General features: G+C 29.4%; 2 protein-coding genes across 4 annotated transcripts; both read left to right on the top strand.

Moving 5' to 3' along the window:
* The first annotated feature begins 5,840 nt into the window (after nt 1-5,840).
* LOC113874774 (protein MAIN-LIKE 2-like) lies at nt 5,841-6,605 on the top strand. The gene is made up of 2 exons (XM_027512988.1): nt 5,841-6,193; nt 6,275-6,605. Exons 1-2 carry the CDS (start codon nt 5,841-5,843, stop codon nt 6,603-6,605), a joined length of 684 nt encoding a protein of 227 aa, XP_027368789.1.
* Nucleotides 6,606-10,503: 3,898 nt separating this feature from the next.
* LOC113847398 lies at nt 10,504-13,754 on the top strand. 3 transcript variants are annotated; one of them, XM_027476488.1, is made up of 6 exons: nt 10,504-10,563; nt 10,634-10,716; nt 11,954-12,210; nt 12,563-12,653; nt 13,275-13,341; nt 13,436-13,732. In XM_027476488.1, the coding sequence occupies exons 2-6, from the start codon at nt 10,670-10,672 to the stop codon at nt 13,487-13,489; spliced, it is 516 nt and encodes a 171-aa protein (XP_027332289.1). In that variant the 5' UTR covers nt 10,504-10,563; nt 10,634-10,669; the 3' UTR covers nt 13,490-13,732. The 3 variants fall into 3 exon arrangements, with proteins under 3 accessions (XP_027332289.1, XP_027332288.1, XP_027332290.1); XM_027476487.1 differs by lacking the exon at nt 10,504-10,563 and having other exon boundaries at nt 10,584-10,716; nt 13,436-13,754; XM_027476489.1 differs by lacking the exon at nt 10,504-10,563 and having other exon boundaries at nt 10,600-10,716; nt 11,949-12,210.
* Nucleotides 13,755-14,472: the final 718 nt, after the last annotated feature.

The raw sequence follows: 14,472 nt of genomic DNA, 5'->3' as shown, positions 1-14,472 counted from the left end.
AATATAGAAAAAATCACGCAATTAAGAAAAAAATAAGATTGAGATGGGATAATCATTTTGTACAAGAAATTGGGATGAAATCCATCCCTTCCTAAGGATCTTGTTTGGTCCAGAATACACTTCTAAACTCTATTTCCTCGTTGCAGCCATGTGAAAACCTTGCACGCCCACATGAGTTGACTTATTCAATCTTTTAAGCATTTAACCTTTTAAATGATCCTACAACAAAAAGTAAAGATGAAAAAAAGAATCAACACCACTTTAAGAAGATTGAGAAAAAATATCACAAAATTTTTCACATTAAACGTAACTACATATATTCTCAACCCATCATATCAATATACCTTTTCTAATACAGTAATCTACAAAATTACATCCTAATTCTAAGAAACTATAAAAAATAAAATACGAAACTCATCATTAGAGGACCCAATCATGTTAGAAAAAGTGTGTCAACGAGTTTAATAAAATTTCACAGAATTAAATTTATCTTTAAAAAAATGGTTTTGACTAGCTAACATTTTGTTACTTCTGTGGTGAAAAAAACTCTTCGCATACATATATTGATAAAAATATCTTCATAATTTAATATTACATATTCATTAACGATATTTACATATATTTTTTATTTGATATTTTTTTATCAAAATATTTAAATAATATTACTTGTATCAAGTTTACTTCACTCCAAACTTACATTTAACTAAAATTAATTTTACAAAATTAAAAAGATTGAGCAAGTAAGGAGAGGATTATTTTCAGAATATTTTAGAAAAATTCCCTTTCAAGGGAAATAGTATGATGACTCTTATTTGGTATATTTTCAAAATTGGGGAACTGTTTTTGGTTAGTGATCATAATTCAAATGACAATTTAGTTAAATTATCTAATTGTTGATTGGTGTCTTAATTTTTTTTATGATTGGGCACGTAAGTGTATTAATTGTTTAATATTTTTTTTGAACTAGGGAATCCTATCTACTAAAAGGAAATTGTTTTTGGTCCCTATGGAGTTTTTTTTTTTTTTTTGGTCAACGTCCCTGTGGTGTGAATATTTGTTTGCAGAGTTCCTTCGGCTGAGCTCAATTGCTCTTTTAACGCCCAAGGTGGGAAAATGAACACTACAGGCCCAGAATAGGTATCGCGAAATTACATAAAAACCACTGAGCCCAATTGCATTGAAACAGTTAGAAACAATATGGGCGAGAGCAGATTGACCAAGAAAGAACAAAAGAAAAACACTAGCAGAGAATGAATGAATTATAGTAACAATACATCAAATTAGAGTACAACTTAAATTAATCTTTAAAATTATAAAATATCATTTTAATCTCTAAATTTGACAAACAACAGTCATTTCATCTTTAAAATTACAAAATAACTTTGAATCTAGCTTTTAAAAATTATAACAACAAAAACTAAAATAATTGTTGTTTGATAATTTTCGGAACCAAACTAATGTTTTGTAATCTAAGAAATAAAATTGGCTGGTACTTATAATTTTAAGGATTAATTTAACAAAATTACACGAATTTTTACTATGAGAATCATGTATGGAGATAGAAATTGACGACAAAGTCCAAGAGAGTCAAATTATTGAATCCTTTTAGAATTCAGGGATCTATTTAAGGTCCAAGTATCTAAATTTATGTTTGCTTGGCCTATATTTTTATACAATTAAAATGAGATTACTTCTGTTATTGCCTTTAACTTTGATAGAGTATATTTGCGATGCATGTACATAAAATAGAAATAGTTAAATAATACGAAAACTAATTTCTCCACAAAACTGTAAATTGATATCCACCCATGATTTATTTTTACAGGAATTTCCGTTTATTTTTTAAAACTTATTATTTCACCAAAGAAACATAAGCAAATCTTTTTGTCAAAATTTCATAGAAAGATTGTTGTAACAAATGGCAGACTTGACAAGAAAGAATTAAAAAAATATAAATAAATAAATACAATAATTTAAAGAATTAGAATTTTAAATTGAAATCAAATTTTATAGCGTTATGTAAGATCTAATTTTTAAAAAACAATTCAATTTTATATTAAAAAAATTTTAAATTTTTTTAAAAAAATAATGTGTTAATTAAAAATATAAAATAATTATTAAATAAATTATTAAATATAATAATTTAATATTTTTTTCAAAAATTATGACATAGTAAATTTATTTCTTATATTTATTTTATTATTAAAATTTAATATTATATTACAAATTATCTTTCTCTTAATTAGATGAAAATATAAGAATGCTCATAAATATAATTTAATTCTCAAAATTAAAAATATAAATTAAATATAAATACTTTTGAGACCATGAACTAAAATAAGTAAAAATATTACAACTAATTCTTCTACACTTATATGATAAGACATAGTTAATTATAGCAATTTTTATCAGTCTCGTGATATAATGCTTCAAAAATATACTTTTAGAGTGTCTTTATTATTCTGTTGCATCTAACATTAGTTTTTTTTTTTTTTTTTAATTTCTCTTGTACTCTCAATATTTCTTGAATTAATTTTTAATATTTACTTTGACATCTAATATTTTAAGAAAAATATTAAATAATTTATTATACAATTAATATAAATAATATAATTTACAACAGGTGTTAAAAGTGCAAAATAGTAATATAACATAATAACATAAATATATTAAATATGTAATAAATATAAAAAAGAAAAAAGAAGAAGACGTAAAAGAAAAATATAAAACAAATATAAAAAAAGACTTAAAGATAAAATAGGAAGAATAAGAGAAAGCAGAATAGAGAAAAATTACTTTTTATTAATAATTAGTGTAAAATGAAGAACAAAAGAATAAATAAATAAAAGAAAATATAGAAAAAAAAAGTAGTATTAATAATTAACATAAGAATGTATTTGTGATTAATGATATTAGGAATTTAAATTCTTATAATATATGTTAGAAATTGGAGTGAACCAAATTTAGTTGTTATAAAATTTCATATAATTTATGAATAAAATTATAATCTCAATTTCAAATATCCATCTAAACATAATAATTAAAATTTTAAAGTTTAATTTTAATTTTAACGTCTAATTCTATACTTAATTTTGTATATTATACTAATACTAAGTTTTCATTAAATATCTTAAAGATATTAGTTGAGAAATTAATAATTTTTATTAAAAATATGATAAAAATATTGATAATATTTGTATTTCTTAATATTTGAAAGGTACTTGTTAATATTTTTTTTTAAGAATTTGGATAAGAAATTTGAAAAATAACATATTCAATAAATTTCAATTAATATCCGCCACGAATTGTAAGGATTTTTTACCCTTTTAGGGTTAATTTGAAAAGAAAATGCCAGAATATGTAAAGAAATTCCGTGTCTGGGGTTGTGTGGGCACGTGGCAGTGAAGTCGTCCATGAGACGAACGACACCAAAAAATAGAAACGTCCAATTACCAAACGACACTAATTTGAATGGACAGCTGGGGATGAACTAAGCCACATGTACAAATCCTACAGAGTCGTCTGAGTCAGAGGCGACATTAATGTCGGTCGTGTCAGGGACGATTCAGTAGTGTCGTCTTGGTCAGGGACGACACTAATTTAATTGGTCCACGTGGTAGAGAATTTTGACCGTTTGGGCGCGGGCCTCTCCCTTCTCCTCCATCTTCTCCGTTTCGCTTGCAGAATGTGGTTGCCGGAGAAAAAAACAACACATCATTTCTTGCGTTTCTGAACCATTTTGTTAGATTCTGGTATTAAGGTTTTATAGCAAAAGATTATTAAAAAGGTATTGAGATTAATATTTTGAATAGATTTTGCTTTTTAACAATAAAATTGCAAATGTATGTAATATTGAATCTGTGATGCAGGTGAAATTGTGGGTGGATGCTCGTGAGTGAAGGGTGCTGGTGAAGAAGAAGGTTCCTTCAAACTTGTTTACAAAGCTACGGAGGTGCACAAGTTTTTTATTTTAATATTTAAAGAATTTATTAATCAATTTTTTTATTCTGTCACAAATAATATATTAGATAAATTATATTAGAAAATATATAATATATATGTTATTATTTATTATAATTAGTAGTTCAGAAATGTAAAAAAAAATTATAGTAATCCATAAAATATATTAATTATAAAATTTAAAATAAAATAATATTTTAATAACTTGATAAATTAAGAGGAAAGAATAATATATATAAATATATTGTTTAGAAAAAAAATAAAAAACATGAACATGAAAAAATATATACAGAATGCAGTGAAAATATTAAATAAGTAGTGTAGAAGAAATAATAATTGTAAATTATTTGATAGTAGATTGATATATAAAGAAATTAGTGAAATAAAAATTATTAGATATAGTAAATTTAATATAATTATTAAGAAATAAGATAATGATTGAATAATTATAATAAATAAATATAATAATAATTTGATGAAAATAAACATAACAGAAGTTTTATTATTAGTAAGAATGTAGTATTTAATTTGATAAAAAATAATACATTATTATCTTTTACAAATTTTATAATTTATGTGATTTACTTGAAAGGATTTTATAAATAAGGTATAAAATTGGTTTTAAAATGCATTTTATTCTTAAACAAAGAATATTTTAGATAGGAATGAAATTAAAAATTATATAATGTATGTGTTATTATTTATAATCATTTGTTAAAAAATGTAATAAATAAAAATTATAGCCATCCATAATATGTATTAATTATTAAATTAAAAAAAATTATGCAGATAATAGCTTGATAAATACATAATATGTATTAATTATTAAATTAAAAAAATTCTGCACATAATAACTTGATAAATTAAGAGGAAAGAATACTATATATTAATATATAGTTTTGTAAAAAATAAAAAACATGAACACGAAAAAATATATATAGAATGCACTGAAAATATTAAATAATTAATGTAGAAGAAATAATATATTTTAATTATTTGATAGTAGATTGATATATAAAAAAATTTGTGGAATTAAAAATATTAGATATAGTAAATACAATGTAATTATTGAATAATTATAATAAATGAAGATAATAATAATTTTATGAAAATTAACATAACAGAAGTTTTATTATTACAAATTACATAATATATGTGTTATTATTTATAATTAGTTGTTTAAAAATGTAATCAATAATATGTATTAATTATGATATTAAAGAATTTCTATTTTAATTAATTAATAAATTAAGAGAAAAAAATACTATATATTACTTGATAACTTGTGAGAACTATTGTCAAAACTAATATTCCTTATAATCCAAAAAATAAAACATCTTTACATTTTTTTTTTGCCAACCCTTAACATAAAAAAATTGTACAAAATTTTAGAAACAATGTTTTTTTTATTATTTCTTGTCCAACATAATTATTGAATCGTTTAAAATTTGGAAAAATTAATATAAAAATGAAATTAAACTTTAAATAGGAGTAAACTTTAAGTATTGTGAGGGAACACTTTAATGAAATTAAGAAAATAATAATTTTGTGGTTGAATTACAGAAAGAAAAAAGTATATTAAAAATTATATATAATATTTAAAATAATGTATTTGTTTATTTGTTGTAATTGTAAATTTTGATATTTAAAAGAGTGCATGTAATTATATTTATTGCTACATATTATAATTGTAAAATAAAATGTAAAAGTTTTTAAAATGTTAATAAAATTTAACAATATAATAATTAAATGAAATAAATTTTAGAGTTATTTTTAAATTTTGAAATTGTAATAAAACCCATGTACTAATTGAATAGAGTTTTTCATATTATTAATTTTAACATACATAATTGAAGTTAAGTTGACAAATTTCATTTCAGATGGCATCATCTTCATCGCGGAATAGGGTTTTAAATCCTGGGCCGGAGGATGGTTCATTATTAAGGTTTCAGTCTATTCACGTATCAGAGCATATTTGGGATAGACGTGAGCACCCAATTCTGAAGGTGAGAAGGAGTCATTTCATATCAGCTGGCATGGAAGGGGTTCCAATGGAGATTCTTCCTCATCTGACCTTAGCTGGATTTGTTGGGGTAGCTCAGTTGGCATGCTTTCCTATTGACCGACATCTTATTACAGCATTGGTAGAAAGATGGAGGCCAGAGACTCATACGTTTCACATGTCTCCTAGAGCATGTACTATAACTCTTCAGGACATTGCTATTCAAATAGGGTTTCGTATAGATGGAAAGGCAGTCATTGCAGCTGTTGGAGATAATAAAGCATAAATTGTGGAGGATTTGCTTGGTATTAGGCCACCTGATGATGCATTTGCAGGGAGCAATTTGAAGTTGAGTTGGTTGGACCAACACTTTACTCATGTTGCAATGCATAATCATAATGAACTTCAGCTTACTCGCTTTGCTCGAGCTTATATTCTGAGGTTAATAGGTGGTTTCATGTTGGCTGATCATTCCTCTAGTAGGGTTCCAGTTAGGTACCTTCCATTGCTTGAGGATTTTACTATCATAGGAGAGTATAGTTGGGGAGCGGCAACATTGGCATTTCTATACCGGGAGTTATGCATGTCGACCAATATTGACCGTTCTGGTATTGGAGGATTAACCCCACTACTTATGATGTGAGCATGGGATAGGTTTCCATTTTTACAGCCTAATAATCCTCAGCACACACGACTGGATTTTCCTTACGGTGCACGGTATGTTTTGAATTTCTGTATGTGTAATTTATGAATTACTTTTCAAACTTGTTTCACCATGATACTTAATTTATAAGTGTGTCTTTCAGGTGGTTAGTGAGTCGGAGTTATAATAGAGGAAAGAGAGATCTTGCTTACTACAGATATAAGTTCGATCATCTGAAACGTGACTGGATCTTGTTTACTACAGCTATGACATGTGAGTATGGATATCGGAATGCCTTAAATTTTCCGCATTGACAATAACGTGTGGACAATATGATTGTCCACTTATGACCACCCCTTTGTGTCACTGGATTAAATGCCTCCTCAACCTCAAACTTTGTTCTTTGTATGTCATACCGCCGAACTTGATGTGAAGATGCTTCTTGTTGATTTTTTTCCATAGCTTCCATTAATTTTTGACAGTATCTTCCTCCATTGTTAACCTCATGCATTGCGGTTTCACCACGCTTCACAAAATATTCTACTAACCGTGCATACGTAGCTTTGACCAAGGCAGTAATAGGAAGGTTTCTTGCCCCTTTCAAAATTTTATTTACGGACTCAGACAAATTTGTTGTCATGTGGCCATAACGACGTCCTTCATCATCATAAGCCAAGCTTCACTTTTCCTTGGATATATTATCTATCCAACTCTGAATTTCAGGTGATTGTGATCGAAACATATTAAGCTTAGATTCAAAAATATGTTTTGATGGTGTATATGCTGCATTTAACAGAAAAAATTTTAATGCATAGGTTAAATATATTCTTGATATATTAAAGGTTAAATGAATCAAATACGAAGATCACGTACCTAATTGAATTAGTTTTTTCTTCAACATGGTATTTTTGAATCGTCGATTGAAATTGCTTGCAATGTGACGAATGCAATAAACATGATAAGCATTTGGAGGTTGCCAACCTAGATGTGGGTTAGAGACTGCACCTTTTATACTTTGATGTCGATCTGAGATCAAACATAGCCCTGCCTTATTTGTCACATGTATACGAATCATGGCTAAAAACCATTCCCATGCAGATAAGGTTTCTCCTTCGACAATGGCAAACGCAATAAAAAGCACACAGTTGTTTCCATCTTGAGTCGTAACAATTAGCAAAGTTTGTCGGTACTTACCGTACAAAAATGTTTCATCTAACTGTATTATAGACTTACAAAAGTTGAAAGCTTCATGACATTGCTTGAACGACCAATACAACCGATGAAAAACTCGATATTTATTATCCACGGTGTGACCTTCAATATAATCAGTTGTTTCAATTTTGTATACAGATCCAGGAGCATATAATTGCATGTACTCTAGCCACCTTGGCAATGCAGCATAAGATTCGTCCCAATCACCAAATACAGTAACAATTGCTTTTTGTTTTGCTTTCCATGCCTTCTTATATGAAATTGAATATCCAAATTGACCACTAATTCTCTCTTGAATTAACGAAATAGGCACTGATGGTTCTTCTTTTACCATACCTGCATGTCATATGTTAAGAGCTAATTATTAAATTTGTTGGGATGTAATACGGTGAAAATTGGTAAATTTTTCCTATTTCAAATTTCTCTAATTTAATATTAAATTTAACATACCAAGAATACATGAGCAAATAAATTTGGAATCCAACTTTTGGTGGTCTTGAGAGATTGAAGTATTTACGCACGTATGGGCACCACCCCACTTTATAATTTTCCACTTGTCTGCATTTTTTGGCAATGATGCTCGAACTCTCTAAAGATATTCACTATTGTGATTGACACACTTCACAACATATGTTGTTACTTTTGACTCCACCACAGAAAAAGTTTGATGCTTCCTCATGGCATAATGTTTTATATCCATTCTTACATCTTCTTTAGTATCAAATAGTTGTCCAACATATAATGCATCTCCTTCCTTCCATGATTGCGCTTCATTCATTCCAAAAAAATCTAATTCTTCATCAGGGTGTTCCCAATTAATATGACTGTAATGTGGGGTTATATTCCAAAAGGGCAATGTAGTTTCTGCATTACAACAATTCATTCGTCAATTTTATACCATGAATAACAATTTATACAACTATAAGTTCTACAAAAAACATACCTCCATGTTGTTGTTGCGGTAAACTAACTCTTACAATACCCTCCATATTGATCATTGAATCACAATCATCATCTGTCTCAGTATTAGAAAAATCATTTAATGAAATATTTTCTTCATTTTCATATTCATCATCTTCATCTGTACATTGTAAACTTATATTATTAATAGCATTTGTAGCATCAATTTTTCAAATTTAAAAATTATTAAATTCATATTACCTTCTCTTTGTGCATAATCATCATCATCATCATCATCATCATCACTTCCATGAAGTTGTGAGACTGATAAATTCACTTCTAATGGACGTGCCACAACAGAAGATGTTTCACCTATCGCAACATCCACATATATCTCAACTACATTCCTATGATGTGGTTGTTGACACGCACTTATCATGCAATCTATGTCTTCATCGTCACATACATCTAAAGTTGTATGATATCGACCATTTGTCCCAACTAAAATTCAAGAAATTAATCTAGAAATTACGTGACAACTTGACAATTTCAGCTTTGTGTGGATCTTCTGTTTAAACATCTCAAATGTGATCCCACGTTCTATCTTAATCATCTTTTTTTGCCCTTCAAAAATTATACCCTCATTTCCTTCATATATTCTACCATTTGAATATAATATAACAACAATTTCATTCATCCTGCATTTAAAATAAACTAAGCTTATTTATAAATTAATTTATAATATAACAAAATATATTTTTAAATTTATTTGTAATTACAAATATTTAAATATTTAATTTTTTACATTATATGTTATCTGCCTTATTTCCAAACATAACAACAAAAATTAAATTACAACATTAATATTTAAAAGCCATTAAAAATATAAATTATATATTATTATTCAAATTAAAATTTCTACATAACTATTAAAAATAAATTATATATTTATAATACTTAAAATCTAACCTGATTGCTCAATAGTTATTATTTCTTGTCCAGCTTCACACTGTTATTTTTTCCCAGCTGCTCACTGGTATTCCTGCCCAGCTCCACACTTTATTCTTGCTACTTGCATTTTCTTTCGAGCTTCATCCTACTATATATACACATTTTAACTTGGACAAAGACGAAATTTTTTACCCGAGGTATCATTAAAATCGCCTCTGTTGTGGACTACATTAAAATCGTTCAATATATAACGACACAAGCTGTGTCGGCTCAATTAGGGACGACACTGTCATAGGTCGCCACGTTAGACGTGTGTCGTCCCTCTTTTGGATGACTTCACCTGTGTCGTCTAATAAGTGGACGCTTTCTATTTGAGTATCGCCCTTACGCTGAACGACTGCCACCTGTCACTCCAACCTCAGACAAAAAATATCTTTGAATGCAGCCTTATTTTGGCATTTTCTTTTCAAATTAACCGTACAAGGGCAAAAAAGCCCGAATTGTAACAATAAAAAAATATTTATGAATTTATAAAGATAATTATAGACATTATTAAATAGAGTCTTAATTATTTAATGTTGAAATAATGATAGCGTAGGCAACAGAGTATTAATGGGACAGGTGAGTTAATCAGGTGCCAGGTGGCAATATCACGGTCTTAGGTATTTGTCAGAGTAAGACCCAATAATTGGCATTACCACTGCACGGTTGAATAGTTGATCTTCATTTGACTACAAAAACCTTTACTTTCTTGCGTATTGACATAAACGACGCTCCTATCATTTATTATTTATAAATATAAAAGAAATGAAGTGGGAGTTTTATAACGGTGTGTTGAGCGTCCATTAAACGACAGACAGTGACAGTAGTGCAGCAGACACGATAAAATAAAAAGGTTAGCAACCTCAAAGACCCATTAACCAGTTTTTCACTCTGAAACTTCCCTTTGATTTTGCTCTTTGCAGCATCTTGCGTTTGAGAAAATCTATGTGGTGGTCGAGATGGTGACGATTACTGCTTGGATCACTGACCTTTTCGCCTGTATGGGGTGAGCCCCTCTATTCCCAATATTACTATTTTTTGGGTAGATGGATAGATACACCAGTTTTTGCAATCAATTTGCTTCCTTTATTTGAATTCAATGAAGGAATTTCCTTTTTTGGAAATTTGGTCTCTCTTGTGCAAAATTTGCTGATGAATAAGCCAGTTTTTTGGTAAATGCTGGTCTGGTATCAATTGGGACTGTTTTGCCTTTATCTTTCAATTGTTGACTTGTATTGTGTAAGATAGGGTTTGGAGGGTTGAAATTTGAGGCTAAAGTTTTCATCTTGAGAAGCAAAGTTAGGTTTTCAGGTTTTGCTGCGCAAACAATGCAATTAGGCATAATAAATTTGGACCAAACAAAGTATTTGCTATTAACCATGGGATGCTTTTTTTTCATCCTTGTTGGTGCATGGTTTGATGTCTACTGTAAGGAGTTGGCCCATGATTATTTGATCATGTGCTTTACCAATAAAAAATGGACCAAGATTCCTTAGCGATATAATAATTATTTTATCTCCCAGTGAATGATTAAATGAGGCGTGGAAGAAGAGAAAATACATTTCTTTATTTGCTGGCTGAGCATCAGACTCCAACATATGGTTGATTTTGGAGCTTCAATGATTAGTGGATGTATTTGATTGACATGTGAATAACTTAATATAGAAGAGTTGATTTCTACCTGTAGCACTCCTTAGTTATATATTTAATTCCAGTCTTGTAGTATTTGTTGTTACAGTCTGCTAGAGAGAGCCAACCTTAACCTTAATATACTCCTAAGACAATAAAAACGAAAATTTATGGGCTTAGATGAACAAAGGAGGAGATGATGTCAATGCATAGCAATGCTGTTGTTAAAAATCGACAATATTGGTTGTGTAACAATTTCTCCTGGTTTTAAAGATTTTTTGTTTGTGCTGTGAAATCAATAGAAATTGCAATTTAGGGTGGAAAAAAGGCATTTTAATTTGTTGAGGTGTTCACTGTTTGGGCTGCAAAATTCTTTTAAATAACTAGAAAAGCGAAAAATCTGCTATTAAAGAGAGGCAAGAAATTGGTGCTTACCCTAGGAAGCATTAATATTTTTAAAAGAAAGTTTTTTTTTTTTCTAATTATGCTATTATAATAGTGCTTTCTAAGGAAACAAATCTGAGTAAGAAAATCACCACAAGGGCAACATGCACTTGTAGACTTCAAATTGGCCAATGTTTTGCTTTTATTTAACTTGTTTTATAACAGAACAGTGGTTGTTTTGGATGCTGTATGAAACCCACACCAATTATTGCTGTGGATGAGCCGGCCAAGGGACTAAGAATTCAGGGGCAGACAGTGAGAAAACCAAATATATCAGATGGTTTCTGGAGTTCAAGCACTTGTGATCTGGATAACAGCACCATTCAATCTCAGAGAAGTATCTCATCTGTCAGTACATTAAATCAACTTCTCAATCAGAGCAGTGGAACTTCTACTGCAGGCACCAATACTGAATTTGTAAACCAAGGCAAGTTCTATATACTGGCTTTTGTTTTTCTTCCTAGAAATTAATGTTGGATTTTTCATCTTTACTGTTAGCATGAGTTTTTTTTCGGTAATATAACAATGCCCCGTCCCTTCAGGTCCGTCAGTAACCAAGGTTTACTCCACAAAGGTGTTGGCACATGAAATGTGATATTTTAACTTGGTTTTGTCTTTGTTCGATATTTGGATTTGGATGCTTTCATTGTTGTAGTACTAATTTTTACTGTATACTGTTGTTTATTATTTGTAAGATTTACTTTCCCAATTTCCTTGCTTTAAGGGGATAATGAAGGTTAAGGTCATTTCTATCATTCATCCAGCTGTTGCTTTTGCAGGTCTTCTTCTCTGGAATGAAAGCAGGCTTCAGTGGATTGGAAGTGGCAAATCTAGGAAGCAAAGCCAACAAAAACGAGAACCCAAACTAAAGTATGTCAACTGCATTACATTTAGTCCAACTGATTAAATACTCTTTAATCCATTTCAAATACAAATAGGGGCATGATCTTGGTTAGATCTATTTTCTCTTTTCATTATTTCCTGTCGTTTTTTTTTTTGTTGGGGGGGAAGGGGGGGGATGTAATCATGGGTGGAGTAATTAATAGCCGTCAGAAGTTTTTATTGCCTTGCTCTTTATTAACCTCCTTTTATAACCATATGCAAACACGTCCTGATTCAGTGCTAAACTGTATAACATTTACCTTTTTCTCCTAGACACCAACTTGTCTTGAGTGATCCATGTATGAATTTTGACAAGTTTTATGTTGGATACTGAGAGCTTAATACAGTCTCCTCCTTTTTTGCTCCTGTAGTTGTTTTATTTTTTTTCCAATCTTTCTTTCTTGTTTATGCAATTTCACAATAGTTGAAAGCAAAGCATAAGGCATATTTTTAGCTTTTGAAGCACATAATTATTCAAATTTTATTGATATTTTTTCTGTTTATATGGCTTTATACAAGCTCAAGTCTCTATCTATCATATGTGCTTTCCCTTTGCTTTTCTCAATTTCTCCCCTTTAGATGACTTATTTATAATTGTATTTGTTGTAGTTGTAATGCTACTTATGAAAGTTTGCTTGGGACTAGACAACCTTTCCCTAAGCCCTTACCTTTATATGTAAGTGTCCTGTGTATATTTTTAGTTCCTTGCTGGGATTTTTGAGGTGAGAATGCAAAATTACTAATTGAATAATTTGATTTTCAAAATATAGGAGATGGTGGAATTCCTTGTGGATGTTTGGGAGCGTGAAGGGATGTATGGTTGAAACTTGAGAGGTTAAATTGCTGAAACTGCCTTTAAGTTTGTTTATATTTCAATGTTACATTTTAACTCTTGAAAGGCTTTTAATGTATAGTTTGTGCAGAGAAGATTAAAAGATCAAACACAAGTTTGTTCTCCCATTGTAATTTCAAACGTTAAGGCAATCCTTTTGTTTTTGCCCTCTTGTAAATGACTGTATACCATTTTCAAACTAAAATCTGAATTGCTGAATGCACTTGTTACCGTTACATGTAATTATGCATTTATATATGTGTGTGTAAGGCTCTTGTCTGGGCTCCTTGTGTCACTTTCACTTCCTCGGACCTTTGCATGGTGCCTCTAGGTATTAAGACATTGTTATTCTTTTGAATGTTTTCACGCGGTTTTAAGACTTCTAAGAATTGCCTCTTCTTGATTCGTTTTCTATTTACTTCTTATTGGAAACTCGGCTCATAGCTTTTCTGAATTCATGTTTAAGTACGTATTTAGATTCACATTAGAGGACCATGAATTTATGTTCACTTTGCGGTTGGTTGATTACATGTTACATTTTCACATTAACGTGTAAGTTCCATATTGTAACATCCAATTAATGCATGTTTACTGCACATTTAAAACAATTCTATACACCCACTTCAATGCTAAAAGGACATAATTTTACGTGTACAAGTTATATCTTTTGTATTTATAGATTTTTTAATTTGTTTTTAATTACACACTTAATCCTTTGCTAGTAAGCACAAGCTAAGATGCTCATACGTGACATGATCTTTTCAGGGAAATGTGAGATTTCTTTTTTACACGTTTTGGGACATAACCAAAATAAATAAAGAGGTGTTAATGATTTAAGTTGTGTAAATTTTCCAGGGAAATGACTTGTCCTAAATGTGAGATTTTTTTGTGTGCACGTTGTGGGGCATAACTACAATAAATGGAGGTGCGAATGATTTAAGTTGTGAAAACAAAAATTGTTGTCACTTATTTAAA

This window comes from Abrus precatorius, unplaced genomic scaffold (assembly GCF_003935025.1).
Source record: "Abrus precatorius isolate BTA unplaced genomic scaffold, Abrus_2018 Scaffold8, whole genome shotgun sequence".
Lineage (NCBI taxonomy): Eukaryota > Viridiplantae > Streptophyta > Magnoliopsida > Fabales > Fabaceae > Abrus > Abrus precatorius.
This window is presented reverse-complemented; position numbering and strand designations above follow the sequence as displayed.

Excerpts from the sequence above, each read along its gene's own strand:
- LOC113874774 (XM_027512988.1), top strand. The coding sequence starts at position 5,841 with ATGGCATCATCTTCATCGCGGAATAGGGTTTTAAATCCTGGGCCGGAG. Across the intron at positions 6,194-6,274 it reads GACATTGCTATTCAAATAGG|GCCACCTGATGATGCATTTG; the intron begins GTTTCGTATAGA and ends GCTTGGTATTAG.
- LOC113847398 (XM_027476487.1), top strand. The coding sequence starts at position 10,670 with ATGGTGACGATTACTGCTTGGATCACTGACCTTTTCGCCTGTATGGG. Across the intron at positions 10,717-11,953 it reads GACCTTTTCGCCTGTATGGG|TGGTTGTTTTGGATGCTGTA; the intron begins GTGAGCCCCTCT and ends ATAACAGAACAG. Across the intron at positions 12,211-12,562 it reads TACTGAATTTGTAAACCAAG|GTCTTCTTCTCTGGAATGAA; the intron begins GCAAGTTCTATA and ends TTGCTTTTGCAG.